Source organism: Biomphalaria glabrata, chromosome 4 (assembly GCF_947242115.1).
Source record: "Biomphalaria glabrata chromosome 4, xgBioGlab47.1, whole genome shotgun sequence".
NCBI classification, from domain to species: domain Eukaryota; kingdom Metazoa; phylum Mollusca; class Gastropoda; family Planorbidae; genus Biomphalaria; species Biomphalaria glabrata.
The window spans coordinates 22,347,474-22,367,798 of NC_074714.1; the positions used below are offsets into that span (position 1 = coordinate 22,347,474).

At 33.8% G+C, this 20,325-nt stretch overlaps 1 protein-coding gene across 14 annotated transcripts; it reads left to right on the forward strand.

Annotated features, from left to right (window-relative positions):
* Positions 1-97: 97 nt before the first annotated feature.
* Positions 98-18,433, forward strand: LOC106053430 (baculoviral IAP repeat-containing protein 3-like). Of its 14 annotated transcripts, XM_056026251.1 has the most exons (11): positions 1,998-2,150; positions 3,581-4,162; positions 4,696-4,871; positions 5,262-5,319; positions 5,419-5,523; positions 5,732-5,851; positions 6,589-10,844; positions 14,234-14,966; positions 15,404-15,588; positions 17,235-17,280; positions 17,483-18,433. In XM_056026251.1, the coding sequence occupies exons 2-7, from the start codon at positions 3,736-3,738 to the stop codon at positions 6,786-6,788; spliced, it is 1,086 nt and encodes a 361-aa protein (XP_055882226.1). In that variant the 5' UTR covers positions 1,998-2,150; positions 3,581-3,735; the 3' UTR covers positions 6,789-10,844; positions 14,234-14,966; positions 15,404-15,588; positions 17,235-17,280; positions 17,483-18,433. The 14 variants fall into 14 exon arrangements, with proteins under 14 accessions (XP_055882225.1, XP_055882230.1, XP_055882226.1 ...); XM_056026253.1 differs by having other exon boundaries at positions 15,404-17,280; XM_056026252.1 differs by having other exon boundaries at positions 17,235-18,433.
* The last annotated feature ends 1,892 nt before the right edge of the window (positions 18,434-20,325 follow it).

Here is a 20,325-nt window from a genome sequence, read left to right on the forward strand (position 1 = left end):
AAATTAGTTACTATTACCATATGCATTAGATAAAGGATTTTTTTCCGTTCTCCTCAGGAATTTCTACATATAGGCATACATATTAAACAATAATGACAATGACATTCATTATTTTTCACAGTGCAACTTTAAAAAATATTTCTTCTCAAAGAAATAACATGTTGCAGTGAGGTGATCTGATAGTTTTTGAAAAGTTTCAAAACTTCCTTTGAAATTCATATTTAGCAGCGCCCATAAGGTAAAGAGACAAATATAGATTTTATTGAATGTGTTAATTTACGATTATCACTGACCTAAAGAAGCCTTCGATGAGTTGGTGTTGCACACTTAACTCACTAACTCACTTCGTAGTCTTGTTTTTATGGAATACATTACGTGAGAGAACATCGCTATACATCTCAATAACTTTTATATGTGTACAATTGAAGTCATTAGTGTTTTTATAAAACGTGTACAATTTCTCTTACAATTTTTATCTAAGGTCAAAAGGAAAAAAAATGCTTAAAATGTTTGTGTGAAGTTTGTCTATCTGTATCGTATGTCACATTTAGATGTTAAAACTAAAAAAAGCCTTTACATATGATTTCCTGTTCACGTTTATCATAGTAAAATTAAAATAACTACAGCACAATAACATGCTTTACTTACGAATCAACAGATCCACATGGATCTGAAAGTTCATGTTACAACACAAACTCCTTTTGTAATTTTTAAAATGTAGATTTAACAATCCTTTTTTTTCAATGCACTTTGTTTTCCAGTTAGCGCTTGACCAAATCTATTATTATGTGACCTTCACTCAATATTTAAACTGTCACGATCCGTCTCCATTTCTGCTGTATTGAGCGAGAACAATCGTTATAGCGGCCTGACATTGTTGAAGTGGGTATATATTAATAAAACTGACAAAGAGTCAAACCCTCTAAAATTTTTGGGAAATCAAAGCTTTGTTTGAACTGTTTTCTGAGCAATTACACCAATAGACTCCTTAGAGACAACTTTTTGTCTAGAAGCAGATTGGCTATTTGGGCATTTCAGCAGATGGCCTCTGAAATAGAAATATTAAGAGCTACCATAAAGGTTGAAAGGCAGGCATTTGAGACCAAAAGAAAAAAAAATTGCCAAAGTTAGGTGTAGAAGACAACAAATAACCCCCGACAAACAACAGATTTGTCTGCATCAGATGTGTCAAAAATACAGGCTACAACTGGGTTTGCGTTGTGTAATGAAAAACTGCACTCATTCTTTATGTTTGGAATCAAAGATGCTGTTTTATTATCATTATTATAAGCGTTTTCATGACTGCGACAACAATTGACACATTACTTGATATACCAATAAATGCGTTAAAGAAAAGATTTGAAATGTTAAACATAGCGAACCTACATTTTTGATACAAACTAAGTATAGTTTAAAATATGAGCAACAAAGATTGACAGAAACATGTTTTTATTGTACTGTCAAAATTAACTGATCCTATCGAAGATGTAACAAGATATACATGGAAAGGAACATTATGAATGACCAATTGAAATTTGAAACCTGAAATGGGTCCCGTTGAGGTTCTGGAATATATTTGTAGAAATACTTTATCATCATCTTGTTCAAATTTAGCAATTGAACTTTGAATTTTTCTATGTCTGTGTGAACGGCCATTTTTTAAATTAAAACTAAAGTGATAAAAGTTCCTAAGATTAACAATTTCATTATAAAAACTACCAGCGCTAGCACTGACAGAAAGATGAAGTGTTTTTATTTTTATGTTGTACTTAAAACTAATGGTTTATAATTAGGTTTACAACGTGTTCTAGATCTGGTATTTTTTATTCGATGCGGGTCAATGATACCGGTACCGAGGATAAGATCTTTTAAATATTAATTGAATGTTTCTATAAAGAGGAACACTATGGAAATAAAACCTTTTCTCTCATAATGCAAGAAAAAGTAGTGAATGAAAACACGAAAGTAGGTCATGCTAATGTATTTTCCCACAATAGTGGAAAAGCCCAATACTACGTAAAGGGGAAACCCCGTTAAAAATATCATCGTGAGAAAAAAAAATAGATCCAAATATAGAGCCACAAGACCGTTATATATTCCAAAAGTTGTTCTTCAAATACCAAAAGGTACAGAAATCAAGAGCTGTGTGAGTACGTGCATCTATTTTTCAACAATTTACTTTGGTTAAGAAAACTATCCTATCATTATAAATATAGAAAAAAAAAACAAAGTTGGCCCACTATGTAAATTATTGTTTGTTTGTGTATCTCGTGCATGCTATAACATACTCAGTGTGCAATCACTTTTTGTGGACGTGGTAAAGTAGGGAGCTGGGAGAAGGTGTCCATATTGCCTTCTGAAACACAACTTAGCTCCAGTCTGATTTGAACTCGGTTCTGCTGTTTTCTAAGGTGCATCTGTTATACTGAGGTGCACATGTTCTCTGAGGTGCACCTGTTCTCTGAGGTGCATCTATTCTCTGAGGTGCACCTGTTCTCTGAGTTGCATCTGTTATACTGAGGTGCACATGTTCTCTAAGGTGCACCTGTTCTCTGAGGTGCATCTGTTCTCTGAGGTGCACCTGTTCTCTGAAGTGCATCTGTTCTCTGAGGGTGTCACTGATCTTTTTTTGACAACACAAATTTTTTAAATTCTCCTATGTCATTCATATTAGGCGCCGCGGGAATTAGCATGGCATCAATTATGTTTTAAGCATCTACCGTATCAAAACTTTGGTTCAATGTTTTTCTTATGTTCAAATCTGTAAAGAAAAAAAGATCTTTACGTAAATCTAAATATTTCTTATAAAAAGAGAATTTATTTTGAATGCAACAATCATGCATTAACTATTAAAATGTATATCTTTGTCAGGAGTCATTTACAATCGAAAGAACAGTAGATATACAATCTAACCAAACATTCCTTTTCTACAAGAAATTAAATTGTATACATTTATTTTTAAAAATTATTTCCCTTTTCATCATCAAAAATGCACAAACACAATTTTAATAAATTTGTTTATTAAATTGTCAAAACTACAATAAGAAATTTCTTAGTTTATACAATTTAGAATCAAATATTGCGTCAACAATTTCACATTTCAGGACCAAATTTCCTTTGGGGAGGGGGGTGTCTCTACGAAGCATATTACCACTGTGTTATTTCAATGCACTTGAGATTCGGTGCCACAGCAAACTCTTTCTACCGGTTCAGGAATTGTTTACCATACAAACATTGAAGGCATTCATAGATATCGGCCAAATGTTTACAGCTGTCGATATCTTTAAATCAACTACAAATACAATGATTTCGTTTTTTCATAGCCACTTTAACTGCCCAAGATGTATAGAGCTGTATGTGAAGTATGTAATTTATCAGGAGTTTATATTACAATTTCAAATTTATTATAAAATTCCTAAACATTTCTCAAATCCTCTCCACCCGTAAAATAAAGAAAAATCCATTGTTTTATTAGCTGATAGTAAATCTTTTGATGCAATAAATCATATTATTTTTATACATTATTGCTAATGTGTAGGCCTACATTTTACTTTTTATTTTTTTTTTATTTGCATTTCAGAACTTACCAGGTTTTTCGTTATAAATATCTTGGTAATTACTGGCCAAGGAACACACTGTTAAATAGTTTGATAGATATATCCATTTTAACTAACAATTAAATAGGAAGTATGTTGAAATTGAGTTAGTTTATATAAACCACTTAATTACATAGCAATGTCCCCAAACACCAAATGTACATCAGTTATAAAGAATGATCACTCCTCTGAATCCTGTTTAAAAAGCAGTCACTGTGATAATCAGAAACAAATAAAGTCAAGCAATAATTCTGGAAATTTGTGTGCAATTTCTAACAAAAGAAGCATTCAGCAAACAGACTCGCAGCTTGTCCAAACAGTTCCAACTCCTCACAACGCTACACAGACAAATGAAACTTTGAATGGGACATCAAGTTTGAGCATGAAACTAGGTCAGGAGAAGCCAAAAGAAAACCCAACATACTCAGAACTAGGGATTATAACAGAAAAACCAAAACGCCAAGACCTGGCCCTTAAGCAGAAACGACTGGAGTCCTTCCATAATTGGCCAGAAGATCATCATTTGAAACGTGAGGATCTTGTCGATGCTGGATTCTATTATGCTGGTGAATTAAAAACTTTGTTTGGTTACTGTATAATTTATTGCTTCTTCTAGACTGTTCTGTCACTGTATCTTTACAACATTGATTTCTCTAGACTGTTCTGTCACTGTATCTTTACAACATTGCTTTTTCTAGACTGTTCTGTCACTGTATCTTTACAACATTGCTTTACCTAGACTTATTTTCCTTACTGCCTCTATAACCTGAAATGTTGTTCTCTTTTTTTTTCGTCATTATATCTTTATAATATGGATATTTGCATTTGACACTTCTTATTTCTGTATCTCTAAATGAATGCAAATTAAGCTACTTTTGTTGGGTATTGCTGTATTTATTCATAAAAATAAATTTAAAATAAATAAATAAAAGATCTAATTAAAATTAACACACACACATTAACTCATAGCTAAGCAATTAATATAGGCCTTTTTAGATAAATAGTAAAGATTTTTTTTTTAAATTGATCTTTTACATTGATTGTTTCAGGGGGTATTAACAGATTGTTTAATATTGCCTGTTTTTGTATTCACCACTAGGCTATGGAGATTGTGCTAGATGTTTCTACTGCAGTGGTGGTCTGCGAAACTGGGAGATAGGTGATGACGTCTGGGTGGAGCACGCAAGATGGTTCCCTAAATGTGCTTACGTCCGCCAGCAGATGGGCCAGATCTTCATACAAGCCGTACAGGACCTCAATAAAACCCATGACAAGGTGGGCGGTGGGCAAACATAGTGATTTCCGCATATACGAGTCTTAAACACCGAGTGCAGTCAGTACCTTTGTGCATAGTTTAGATTGAAGTGAAATGTTATGATTGAAGTGAAATGTTATAATTGAAGTGAAATGTTATATGTAAAGTAAAACTTTATGATTGAAGTGAAATGTTATAATTGAAGTGAAATGTTATATGTAAAGTGAAATTTTATGATTGAAGTGAATGATTGAAGTGAATTGTTATATTGAAGTGAAATGTTATAATGGAAATGCAATGTTTATGTTGAAGCAACTCGTTCCTTACGTTTTCTAGTATTGCTCTACTAGCTTAGAACTTTAAAAATGTTTAAAACCTCCTTCTTATTTTTTAAAAATATATATTTACAGATCCCTTTTAGCATTGTCAAAGAGAAAATTGCTGCACCATTCTGGTCATTGCATTACGGTACGTATTTGTATTTTCTTTTTAAAATAAAACATATACTTCAATATTCTGAAATCCTATTGTGTCAGAAATATAATATTAATATATTCAATTTAACAGAAACCAAATCTAATCCATTGAAACGAGATCCGGCTGTCAAAACTTTGATCGAATGTCAGTTTTTAGAGAAAGATGTTTTAGAAGTAGCCGAGAAAGTGAAAAAAGGTACATTAGAGGAAAACATGTTTTTTATTTAAGCATGTACTTTTTTTAAATTAGATATGTGTGGGTGTGTATGTGGGAGGGTGTGTATAATACAAATGAGTGGTTGTAAAATGTGGATGTTCCGGTTATGTTAAATGTCATTATACTCAACTTTTAGCCGACATAAGGACATTTTGAAAAATATTTTCTTTTTTTTTTTGTTTAACAGACAATCCTTTATCGTCAGATCTTCTTTTGGAAAAACTAAAACTTTTCAGAAAGTCAAGGGATTCTAATGCTACCCAGGAACACCAGTCTTCTGACTCACATAACTCAAAGCAAATTCAAGGTAAATTATCAGATTTTTATTATAGAGTTTACAAATGATCTTATAAGTTAAAACTGTTCCTTCAAAACATGATTACATTCTAGAAAAACAAGCATCACGTAAATAAGAAAACAAAAAGTGCGTGACTTGATACAGAAATACAGAAACGAAACTTGGCATTTTAAACCTTTTTTTTAATAGGCTTCCGTCTTATTTTAATACCTTATGATAAATAAGATTTATTCATGCACTATACCAGTATTGGTTTACCTGGAGTCTGGAGATCTCAAAGCTGAATGAAGCAAGTAACAGTGAAACCGAGATTCATACTCTGAATCGTAGCTAAAATTCTTGTTGCCGAGGCTTGCATGAATCATACACTAGATTTGTAGTTGTCATTAGAATTGATCGCTGGAAAGTTTGAGACAATGGACGCTCCTCTCCTCCTGGCGATTTAAATGCTTTCACAAGAGTTCTGTTTGAAATGGTTTGAACTAGACTTTTAGTTCAGGGGCCTTTGAAACTGGGCAATAGAGGCAAGGCCTTCTCTGTACATATATATATACAAATCTATTAGTTATTATTAGTAGTCTAGTATTAGTAAAGTAAGTATTAGTACATATTAGTATTCAACTGAAATTCAGTAGTGGGACAAAGTATATATATATATAGAGAGAGAGGTGATTGATGTGTTTGATTTACATAATTATGTAAGTTAAGATAATTTAGAATATTGAGACGATATATTCTATTTTTAGAACAAATACGGGACTTGAAAGAAAAGAATGTTCAACTCCGAGAACAAATGCTCTGCAAGATTTGCATGGATTCTCAAGTGGAAGTAGTGTTTCTGCCTTGTGGTCATCTGGTGTCCTGCAAAGACTGCGCTCTGGCTCTCAAAGATTGCCCAGTATGTAGAAAATATGTGAAAGGAATGATTCGCACATTTCTGGGCTGAGAAGTATTGTTGTGTTTACAAAAAATGTTGTGATATAAAATAAGAATATTGTTGTGTATTTCAAATTTTTTAAGAACATGCACAGACACCACACCGCTCACATGACTTGTTGAAAGTATCTTTTTCTTTTACCCTTTTATAAAACACTCTCATTTGACCGATTTCCACTGATAGGTTGTGCCGCCCTTTCTCCTCAAAATCATGGGCAATGAACTCCACTATTTTTACATTCTTTTACGTCCAGGATACTTTTACACGAATAAAAGAAAAAGTTGGTGTGTTTTTTGTTCGATGTATTTAACTCAGATTTTTCTACTTTCATTATCAAGAAATCTAATTTAAACCTGGTACTGCAAATACTAGTCATACAATTCTCATTACATGTTTTATAAGATGTACACATTCTCTTATTTAAGTATTTCTATTACTTAGTATTACATTGTCATTTCCATTCTTTTGAAAAGAGATGACGCATACATTTATTTGGTGTTAAGAAAAGTATCCAGTATTATTGTGACACATCAATACAAACACAGTGTGTTATACTAAATACTTTTTTGTAGTTTTAACTTCGCCCAAAAATAAAATGTAATTAAAATCGCTAGGTCAAAGATGAATCGTGTCTAAGCTTATGTTACCTACACTTTTATTTTTCATTTGTAAATTTCCGTCCATTACTGGCAATGATACTGACGTTTATTAGTTGCTAAACTGGCAGAGTCACATCTATCAATTACTAGTTATACGCAGAGATATGACATGTATTAAATGGTAGTTCCAAGTGACCTGTGCATCTTCCCACAGTTAATGTTAAAAGTATGTATAGTACTATTTTGTTTAAAATTTGTATATACTGGTATAGAGAAATATATTTGTGTATTGTCTAATCTAGTATTGTCTCAATGGTAGGTTGAACAATGCTCAAAGTTTTTCGAATCATTCAGAAAAAGAAAAGAAGCTTTTAATGCGAATTTCGCTTTCGATCTTTTCAAAGCTTTAAATTGCATCTTTTCTTATGAAGAAACAGTTTAATGTCATTTCTCTGTAACTTTTCATTTAAAAAAAAATAAGGGTTAGCGATCTTTAAGATGAGATCTTAAAAATTTCACTTAAGTTTTGCTTACATGTCTAAGAATACCTGTTAAGGCACTTTGCTGGTAACACACACACACACATAACACACACATAGATAGACAAATAGGTAGATGATCTACAACAAAGAATATTCAAGTTGTATGTTTCCTAAGGCAAATTCAAAAAGATTTGTTAGAGTTACCACTTTTTGGATATTTTTTTTTTATTCAAATCATTTATATATAACATAGATGAATGTCCATGATGACCACTTTTGTCATCCAGGGGCTGGGGGCTTTGCAGTGGGTTTACGTTACGTACAAAGATATACAAAGATACTTTTTGACAGCAATTTTTCAATCCATTAAGATGACATGTAGTATTATCATGTATAGATTTAGGAAAACTTGAAAATGCAAAGGAAAATAATCGCTTTCTTACATGTTGTGATTTTTATCAAATTATATCTATATAAGCCTACCGTTTTTCAAAACATACATTGATTTCTAACATATTTGGAAATAATTTAAAAAGAAAGATTATATTAATTTGTTTTTAAAGGCTTTAAAAATTATTTATAATATGATTTTTGACATTCCTATATAAATACAATTTTGTTATAAACTATTTACCATTATTATTTTATTTCATTTTTTTTAAAATAAGATATAATTCTATTATGGTAATGGTTGTTGTCTACATTTATTTAGAATATCATCGAATAATGCTAATTCTTTGAAATATTATTTCCAATTGCTGTTCCGGTTAATTTTTATTTTAAATATCAAACATATCTGTCTCATTTTCATATTTTTTATAATAATGATAGAAGTTATACTAAAGAATCAATGGTTTTTTTTTATTATTAATGTGCAATTTAATATTTAATATCTATTTTTTTCCCTAATTGTTACTTCAATCAATCACTAACACTACTGTTGTATTCACTCTCAGCTCATCTGGCCCTTGATATTTGTCGCAGGGTTTCTTTGAATATTCACGTACCCAAATCCCTCCACTTTTCCAGGTCATCAGCTGTTCTTAAGATATCAAGAGAGAGGCCGGTCTAATTTGTTTTTCAATTGTCCAGCCAGTTTTTCTTTGGACGACCACTTCTTCGTGCTCTCTTCTCTGACCTTAAAGTATGACTTTTGACAGTGAGTCATGTCTTGCAATAGGAAAGAACCAGCTCAACTTTCGTCTCTTTACAGTATTGAGGAGTTCTTCCTATTTGCCAGCCAGAGTGTTGACTTGTAATTGTACAAACTCGTGTGTCCTCTTTTCCTGGTATTTGTGGCATTTACTCTCAAAGGTTTGGATTCTTCTTTCAGCATTAGCGTTGTGGTAGTGTCATGAAAAAGACAATTAGCAAATAACACAACTTTAATTTTACCTGGAAACTGATTTTACTCTTCCATATTATCCACAGCTTGTTCACGGCAGCGAATGTCAAGTTTAAACGGGGTTTTATCTCTTTTATTGATCTTTTGTTTTACCCGAGGTATTTGAATGAGTCATATTTTTCTAATGTTTGACCTTTCAACTGTATATCACTTCTCGTACAATCTCCACTACAAACTAGTATTTTGCTAATTTTAGCACTGATTTCTCTGACAGCAGTATCCAGTTTTAAATGAAGATCTTATACCTGGTCAGTATTTTTTTCCAAACATCTGCAAACCTGAGATTGGAAATAGACCGCTCGTTGAGGCCAGGCTTGGGGTAAATCGTAATATGTTTAAAAAATCTGTCTAGAGAAAGCATCCTTGCTGCACTCCTATGAATGTCGTAAAACTTTCTCCAATTTAAGTATAGATAACATCCATAAAGTTTTTATCTTTTTTTGAACTCATCACATGCTATCATGTCGAACCTGGTCAACAGATTTTTTTTTCTTTTTTGAGTCAATGAAGTTGTGTACTATTTTCTCTTGGTGTTGAAGGTATTTTTTGTTATTCAAGTCTTATATTAAATATTTGTTTTCTGTAGTGACTAAATATCGTATATATTATTTTATATTTTATACAAGGATTGTTATTAGTTCAATGAGTGTAATCTAGTCGTAGTCATGTTTATCAATTTTGGGGCAAAATGCATCAATGATTTTTTTTGTTTTTCATTCAAATAAATAAACCTGTTCAAATATTTTGAGTTTCAAAAATCGTTATTAACTTACGGTGTTGCCTTTTTCATTATTTTTTAAAGCATTTTCTATGTATGTATGTATGTACGTATTGTTATAAACTTGGTGGTGGCACAGAGAGGGGTAGTGGTGTGTGTGTAGTCAGCCGACGCAAATCGCCCCAGGCCAAGGCTAGACGAGCGGTCAACCGTGACGAGATACGACTGTCAGCCGAGTCAAGTGTCAACAGGACAGTTCGGGAAGGATCGCCGTCGTGAACAGAGCTCAGGAGCGTCACGAAAGTTGTAGTCATCTGACCACCTAGAAACGTCGAGCGGCGTTCTGTCCGGTTCGAGAAGGCCAGTAGGGACCCTATATAAGAGCGGAGGTGACGCAGTCAAGACGGTTCACGAGAGACGGTTCACGGCAGGGGTTCAGAGCCCGGTTCACTACAGTCCGGTCGACTAGAGCACAGTTCAGCGGTGTGGTTCTGTACGGAGCATTACGACGGTTCAGTGCGGAGTACTGTCAAGTACAGTTGAGACGACTGGCGTCTTGATCTTGGTCTGCGATCGAGTCCGACACAACGAGCCTAGTGTGTGAAGTCAGTCTGAGCTGTTGAACCCAATGCAAGCCCGGAACGAGACGGAGAGGCCAGTGCAAGAGTTGATACTGCGGAACGGTGTTATCGGAGAGATATTTGTACTGTGTACGTGTTGCCAATTGTACAGTATAGGCTGTTATTTGTTCAACTATTAAAGTGTTACGTTACTTTGGAGCCCTGAGTTGTCAAGTTCTTTAAGTTGGTGGTGTATGGTGCAGTTTGCAGAGAGCCTGGATAGTGAGATTCGTAACAGTATGTATGTATTTATGTATGTATGTGTGTGTATGTATGTATGTATGTTCGTGTGTCTACATGTCTACCAAGTAGTCCTTTTTTCACATGTCATCGTACATCATGTCTATCGATCTAAGACGAGGTACTATACACATCGGGCATCATGAGTGTAACTGGTGATTGATGTTACACGGATAAAATATGAAGTATTTTTTTGCTGTTGTTAAAAAATTGTAATAAATAATATGTGTACTATTTCTTTTTTTTTTCAAATTCTAGCCTTTCTTTTTTTTTTCTTTTTGTATAATTATTTCACTAAAAAAGTAATAAACATCTCTAAATTTATGGATGAAACCCCCCAAAAATAAGTAGCATATGCCACATTAATTAACACGAAACAGATTTCTAAAAAATTTCTAAATCGGGAATTTCTAAATAACGTCTGCAGAAAGTCAGGATAAAAAAAAAAAAATTTCCGATAAATTTGAGGAATAAGACTTGACGTGTAAGGTCTTTTCTAATCCATACAGCGTATTCGCTCCAGATCAGACTGAGCTGGGCTGGGTTTTACAGTTCTAGTAACTATTTTACATTTATTACAATGTTGTTGTTTTTTCATTATAACTTAACGTTCGAACAGTAGATCTACTGATTTAGATCTAGATCTTTATACTTCGATTATTTGTTTAACTGTTCGTCACCAGCTTGATTAAAAGTTATTTTACAGTAATTTTTCTTTTCTAGACGTAGATGAATGGCCGTACCTAGGCATACAAAGACAGCCTCCTAGAAGAACAAATTGGCGGGGGCCTAGCACAGGATTCATGACAATGTTTTATATATGAGAAATGTCAAAACTTGTGACAATGTTATGGTTGGAGTACTCTAGATTTTTTAATGAATTATTTAATTTTTTTTCGCTGTTTACAATTTTTTCCTATTTTCTTTTGGGCCACCAAATACACTCCAATAATTTAAGGCCGGCCCTGACTTAGGTCTTGTAGAGCCATTAATGAGTTATAGATTAAATCTGGTTGAACCTCGCTGTTTTTATTTTAAGATTGTATCATTTCGACCAAACTTATATTTTATTCCGTTTTATGTTTGTTTACCAAATCAGTTCTATTTGCTAACTTTTGATGTAAATCCTTTGTTAATAAGATCTACATGGTTACATGTTACATAGCATTGCAGTTCTGCCTGTTAGTAAATAAATTAATTACATTAGTTTTAGATTAACCTATAAGTGTATGGTTACGACTTATTAACATGGGTTAAGCATTTATGGGCCTACCTGCTAAATATTTATGACATAGACTAATAAATAAATAAATAAATAAATAAATATATATATATATATATATATATATATATATATATATATATATATATATATATATATATATATTTAATATATATATATATATATATCATGGGCTTATAGAGTTTTGAGTGTGGAATTTGTTTTTTTTATATTGAAGAAGTCGTTTTTAGCTTCAAACCCCACTGAAGGGGTTTTTAAACACAAACCTCCTCTTGGCTATGCTCATAAAATCTGGTGACAAATGTATGCTTTAGTCTTATATTGAAGATGGGGTTTTATCGTAAAAATAACTTTTCGGAAGGGGTTTTAAAATCAAAATCTTTCTTTGCTATGCTCTTGTTTTGAATTTTTAATTTTTTAGGGAAGAGGGGGATTTAACTGCAAAATCCCTGGTAGGGGGGTTTAAACCCAAAACTCCCTGGTATGGGGTTTTAAACTCTAAACCCCTGGTTGGAGGTTTTAAACTCAAAACCCCCTTGGCAAGTGATGGTTTAGTATTAAAATCTCACCTAAAATAAACAAAATCAAATAAAAAAAATAGCACTATATTCAGATCCCCACTGTGGGGGGTGGGGGGGGTTAATTCGGAAGGGGGGAGAGGTTGTTTTGAAATGCCCCCACACCCTTGGCTACGTCCATGATATATATACAACGCTTTTTTGTAACAAAAGAGGTGCAGGTACCCAGTGATGGATTGCCTAAATTTTAACTACTAATAAATTAATAATAAAAGTTAAAATGCAAGAAAAGTCATATTTTTCCATACTTTGAAAAAGGAGATGGTACGCCGTACCGGTGCGTACCGTCACAAAAAAGCACTGTAACATATGGCTAGTATATATATATATATATATATATACATCTTTCTCTCTCTCTCTCTTTATATATATTTTAAAAATACAATTCCTACTTTATTAAGCTGATCACATTTTGTAAGAGCGATTACTCAACTCCAAATAGGTAATGATGATAGATTAGAAAATGTAGGCTAATATTTACCTATTCCTATTACACCACGGTGACTGAGTGGTTGGCTTCTTGCCTTCGAATCTCGATGAAGACTTCGATTTTTAATTTTGGGATGTTTAGGGCGCCCTTGTAAGCCCTGTATTCACACAACTCCGATGGGGAAGTAAAGGCGGTTGGTCGTTGTGCTGTCCACATGACACGCTGCTCGTTAACCGATGGCCAGAGAAACGGATGCCCTTAACATCATCTGCCGTATAGATTGCAAGGCCTGAAAAGGGGAACTTTTTTTTACTTTACTATTACCCCATCCCCCTGAAAAAAAAAATCCTGGTTACGTCCATGTATAAATCTACTAAGAGTATATACATTCTAGTAACATCTAGTTTGGTGATACAGATAAAGACATGGCAACATTAAAAGACATTTATCTAGTCTAGAATGCTGTGTCTAGATATATGGTATAGAGCATAAAAGATTCTAGGTGATAAGTCCTATAGATCCAGACTTAGAAGGCGGAGCTCAGAATGGGCCTCAACGTTTTGTTATTTCTTGACCTATCCAAGGAATACCTGCGGGAATACCCGCTGACCTTTTTTTGTTCAAGAGAATAGATTTCCTAGAAGTGCAGATCTACCTAAAAGAAGGAAAACTCTGCATTGAAACTTCTGCTCTCTTGCCTCTATACCCAAATATGGGAAAGTCGGGGGGGGGGGGGTCAACTCTTAATAAAAATCAGGAACCGGCCACCTTTATGCAGCTTAAAGCACATACTGCTACACCATGGTAGAGTCTGCTATGCAGCTGATCCCAAACTTGTAGGCACTTGCTGTTCCTTTGAATAGATCAGCTGCGTGGAGTGGAGGGGGGATCGCTGTATGGGCGACATCATTCTGACCATAGCTAGTGCAGAAGCAGTTATCTCATTCCCATGGGATGACCCATAGTTCTTGACGCAACTAAAGAAGGCCTTTTATATCTTTAGATAAATTTTCGGGGAGGAAATTAAAAAACAAAAAACAACTATGTAGCTGTATAATTAGTATTTAATATTTGAGACTTCGATAACATTTTTAAAAGTAACATTTAGTTAAAAATATTTTTTTCCTTTCATCTGTCAGAGATCACTAAGCTGAAAAGTAATATGAGGAATATTGCACACAGTGGTCTAAACACAAGATATTCTTCTTGGGGCCTGCAAATAAAACTATTACAATTACTCTTGGAAATTAGGAAATTACCTTGTGTACATAGCTATAGTTTAAATCTTCAGCCACATAGAGTTGAAGAAAATGATTATTCCTAACAGCTGGGAATGGGATAGGCTAAGAACGTATGTTTTATATCCGGAGTCAGCCAAGATGTCAGCTCTTCACTTGGCGGCAGCAGGCTTTGAATATGTTGGAAACGGCATTCGTTCTACTGTTATGTGTGTCTCATGTCGCCAAGGAATAGATCTAGATCTAGAAGAGTGGATGCCTGCTGATGTTTTTCAAGAAATTCATCAACAAAGTTCTCCAGCCTGTGATTTTGTTAACAGAGAGAGACATATGGTGGAAAGGGCTAGCAACTCAGCTGCCGCTTCAAGTGCTGTGTCTCACATCCAGGATGATGATGTGTCAAAGAACACGCATCAAAATGAAATCGGAATAAAGAGAAACAAAAGCGATGGGGGTGCGTCTGGTGGGCGGGGCAGGGAGGGCGTTACGGCGAAACTAAGTCCAGTTCCTCGGGAGAGACAAGCAAGAATGCGATATAGATCCAAGCAGGCAAGACTGAAAACATTTGACAAACGTCAGAGTGTTTTCCCAGTAGACGTCAGGAAAATGGCTATGTGTGGATTATACGACACAGGTAGGTAACCCATCGTTTTGGGGTTCCTCTATTTAAGTCTATTTGTTGTAACTGTAATCGTCCAATTTCTTCCCTCAGTGAATGTCTTCCACTCAGAAGTTTTTAATGAGAAATGAGAATTACACGGAAAAAAATCAATGAACTTTTCCGTTTACTACACAACGGACACTTTGCCAGAATTAGATACATGGCAGTTCGACGAAAATAACTAACAAGCAAAATTTAAAAAAATCCTTTTAAAAAACAAAATTAAATAAAGAGGAAGAACTCCATCGTTAAAACTATACCTAACAGTGATGTACAAGTTATTTCATTTATTTGATATTAAACAAAATAATAACTTATAATTATTTGACTAATTGAGTTTTTTTGTTTTTTTTTATTATTGATTCATGTCTAAAAAAAAAAGAAGGTATCCTCCTACATTTTTATCACAGGTGAAGGCGATTGCGTTCGTTGCTTCTCGTGTGGTGGTGGTCTGAAAAATTGGCGAATAAATGACCACCCATGCATTGAACATATCAGGTCGTATCCTAATTGTAGTTTCGTCAAGAAACAGAAAAGTCCAGAGTTCTACAGCGCCGTAATGTATTTAAACGCCTGCTTTTCTTCAAAGGATCAGGTAAGTTTAAGATAAATTTAATCTTCTTAAAAGTAGGAGAGAACAATATGAACAATATCATGTGTAAGTGCCATTTATATTATTGAATGTATGGCTTTAAATTCAAAGATAGGGTCTAGTTCTTGAACTGATGAATCATATCCTATACTCGTATGTACACAATTTAGTTGCTGACATTTAGTTTTAATAGATTGACTTGTTCATAATTTGATTATATATTAAAGAACTTGTTCATATTTAGATCATACATTTAAGGAGAAAGTCAACATTAAATGGAGGGTAAATTAAGAAATTTGCTCTAACACCACAAAGCTAGAAATGAATAAGCTTTTAAGGTTTCGGAAATGCAGGAAAGACAATATTACTAAAGTGAAGGCTTGATTGATGTCACTGTGAAGTTCCAACGTAGAGATATTGTTTAGTGTTGACTAGTGAGGTTGTTGAGAACTAGTTTCATACAGCTAATCCTAACTAGCCTATGTTATATCATTCTGACTCCCTGGTGTTATATCATTCTAACTATCTGGTGTTATATCATTCTAACTATCTGGTGTTATATCATTCTAACTATCTGGTGTTATATCATCCTGACTAACCGGTGTTATATCATACACTATTCTGAATAAAAGCTTTAAATTCATTTTTAAGTATAATATAAATGTCTTAATAACTACGGGCTTTCGAAATAAATTAAATATCAATTTTAAAAGTCAAATATATCAACTACAAATGAAATCATAAGAAGTTTTGACATATCTCTCAAACTCAGTGAGATTTGCTTGTTTTCACTTTTCAAATTTGCATGTTTTCCTCTTGTATACTCGGTACATGAAGTTGTAAATAAGTCTAAGCTCATATCTTACATCAGCTTATGGACACATAAACACACTTTGTCTATGGCTAACGAGGGTGATAGTTGTCTAGCACAATGACCAAGCATATCTAAATAGTGTTAATTGAGCTCTTGGAACTCTGTCCAGACTTCTGACCATAAGTTTAATCCCAGTGCTCCCCCTTTAACTTATCTTTCGACCTTCACAGGGAAATCTGTGTAGACCAAACTTAACTCATCTCGCAAACTTTGGATTAGCGACCAAATACCATCCCTCCCCTTGAAAAGTATCACTAAAGATAAAACTTAAAGCTGCAAGATGTTATCAAGCAGGAACTGCCTACTCAATCTTCTTCTGCACATTTTGTATATGTCCATACAATGTATGTATAGCTAGTTTAAAACAACGATAAGCACGATGTTAGAACATCCCATGCTACTGCTGCAGCTTAATATAAGAACCATTAGATAATTATCAACAATTTAGATATAAGAAGTCATAGAGACTAACATATTTAATTACGGAAGTCTGCCAGCGCGCCGCAATTCAAACGCTATACATAAATATTGACTGAAACGATCTTTAAATATATTTTACTATAGCGAATAATGTTTATCTGAAAAAAATAATTACCAAAGTCCATAGAACTTAAGTGTTTTCAGATAATCAAATCTAGATCTAGCCGTCGCACTCATTTGGACCACTATACAGGCAATGATGAAATCGAGTCTTTTAAAAAAGTATTTTAATTGTTTATCTCTAACCTTGACATTCCTTACAAAACTAATTGCTACAAAGGTTATTTTATTTAAGATAACCAAGTCCATGGTGAAAGCACATATGCTACATAAAGCACGAGGTGAGATCATTTCTTTTTATAGATGTATAAATCGCTGTTTCTATTCACTGATCGAAACTAGCATTTTGAGAAATCTATCTTGTATATTATGCTTCATAAAAATATCTCAGAATTAAAATATATGTTAGCTCTATATTTATTAGGACGATATGTTATTTCTACATCTGTATATTTTATCCACATTGGGCATTGCGTCTTGAAGCTGAGATACTTACACTGACGGAAGAAAACGAAACATTTAGCAGACGATTGCAATGCAGATCATGCGGAGTCGATTTGTTTGGGATTGTTTGTGGTATGCTTGTCATGCGGCCGAAGTATCCAGTCATGTGTGGAGTGTGGCCACTTGATTGAGGGCCACATTACAGCAAGGCTCAGTTGAAAGTGTACCCAATAATTTTCTAATTTTATTAAATTAGTATTTTTTTTATTAATTAAAAACAAATTAAATCCTAAGGATTAGGACAAAGTACAATATCTTGGAGTGTCCGTGCCTCTCTACACTCACTTTCAAATCATTTATTACTCAAACATTCCAGCCAGCCACGAATAAATAAAGGTGAATAAAATTGTATCAAATAATATAGTTATATTTTGTTTCTTACTAGTTTATATATAGACGTTTATTTTATTTATTTGTTTAATTATATCTTATATTTATAATACTTGTAGTTTTCTTTTTCTCTTTAACTTTGTTAAATTTATTATATTGTATCTCCTGAATTTATCAAATTGATATAGTTAGTAACTCATTATATTGTATCTCTTGAATTTATCAAATTGATATAGTTAGTTTTATTTCTTGTATTCACTTCTTATGCATTAATATATTTGCTTTCACGTAAACCTGTAGTTTTCTTTTATTTCTTTATTTTTTTTATATGATTTTATGACATTTCATTACGGGTTATCCAATTATGTGATTCGTAGGCTATTTCTTTTTCTTGCATGGTTAGGCCTTTACTTACAATGTATTTGTCGTCCTGCGGTGGTGTGTCTGTTTCCCCTTACTGTTACTTTATAATAACTAGTGAATTTAGCAATGGCTTGCCAAAACATTGAATATTGTAAATATTACTGTTACCTTCTTTATCTTATGTTGAGTTTGCTAATAAATGTTTTAGTTTGTGTTAATATTAAACTATTATTATTATGATGATGTTCACCTTTACTCATTAACGTTACGTCTTCAATTAGAGCTAATCTACTTGTCTCACTCACTAGCGGATCCAGAACTTTGGAGTGGGGGGGGGGCGATTTTTTTCCAAACCCTAACCCTAACGCCCAGTAAACCCTAACCCTATGCATAAACGTGTGTACAGAACACACATACACATACACACACACATATATATATATATATATATAGGAGAATTTTTAAAAGAAGCATTTCTCAACCTTCGGTAAAAAAGTGGGGCAACGCTATAAGGTTCCCTAGTGGGGTTTGGGCAAAGCCCTGACGACAAAACCGTTTTCTTGCATTCTTCACTGCAGAAACGCATTCTCCTGACATCTAAAGCTTACTATTCATCAATGGAGTTCGGGGCGAAGCCCCGACGACAAAAGCGTTTTCTTCTATTCTTCACTACAGAAACACATTCTCCTGACATCTACGCTTATTATTCATCAATTGAGTTCGGGGCGAAGCCCCGACTCCAAAAGCGTTTTCTTGCATTCTTCACTGCAGAAACGCATTTTCTTGACATCTACAGCTCATTATTCATCAATCGAGTTCGGGGCGAAGCCCGAAAGGACAAAAGCGTTTTTTTGCATTCTTCACTGCAGAAACGCATTTTCCTGACATCTACAGCTCATTATTCATCAATTGAGTTCGGGGCGCAGCCCCGACGCCAAAAGCGTTTTCTGGTATATTTCACTGCAGAAACGCATTCTCCTGACCTAAAGCTCATTATTCATACTATTAAAAAAAAGGACCTTTTCAATAATATTGTACTTGAAAGATATTCTAATATGAATTTATAGGCCCTTAATACATTGCAAATAAAACCGATTTGTTCCTTGAAAAGATAAGATACCCCACATATTTAGATTTTGGCTTTGAGGATCGCCGCCGAAAAAAAACTTATTCGATAAATAGTATTCAAGAAAACTCTAGTGTAAATTGTGAGTTATAGTCCCAAATTTAATTAGCTAGAAAAATATCAGATTGAGTAAAGGTTGGGAAAAGGCGACTATGTAAATATTATTTGAGTTTAGAACTCATCTCAATCATGACTCTTATACTGAAAAATTTCGTTTGAATTCTAACTTTTCCAATGCAAAGTCTTTCTTAAAATAATTATGATAAATTCATGTGAAATTACATAGACTCTGGAAATGGGAGGGGCGGTAGAGTGAAAACGATTAATCCTCGCTCCTTTAATAATTTCTGCTAAAGATTGCATTTGGCATTAAAGAATAAAAAAAAAAGTAGGGCGACTCGATATAAGAATTTAATTTATAGTATATATAAATTATAGTAGTGGCAGATTTTTTACATTTTGTAATTTCTAAACTATAATACTAAAAGAAAAAGTATTGGTTTGTCCGATGGGGGAAATGCAATTGCATATATCGCCCTTCCCACCTGGTGCAACCCTTTTTCATTTAAATTTACTAATGATAAAATTTGAGATTAGAGTATGGTACGACATAATATACAATGGGTTCACATATCAATACGTAGTTTATATTATATAGATTAATTCAACTAATTTTGTTCACAAACTATGATTTCTCCATAAAAGTAGGACCGCCCCCCCCCACTCAAATGGTTTAGATGGGAAGGGCAGTAAAAGGTATTCGCCCCCCCTACCCCCAAACGGTAAACAGGGAACGACATAATATAAAGATCGGTTAAAATATCAATAACAAGTTTTAATCATATAGATATTTAATTGATTCTGTTAGCAAGCTGTGATTTCTACAAATAAATTGGACCGCCCCCCCCCTCTCGAAAGTATATGGAGGGGGGGGGGGCGGGATTGATACCATTGCCCCCTCCCGACCCCACCAAATCGGTCAACATACTAGAGGAGGGGGCGA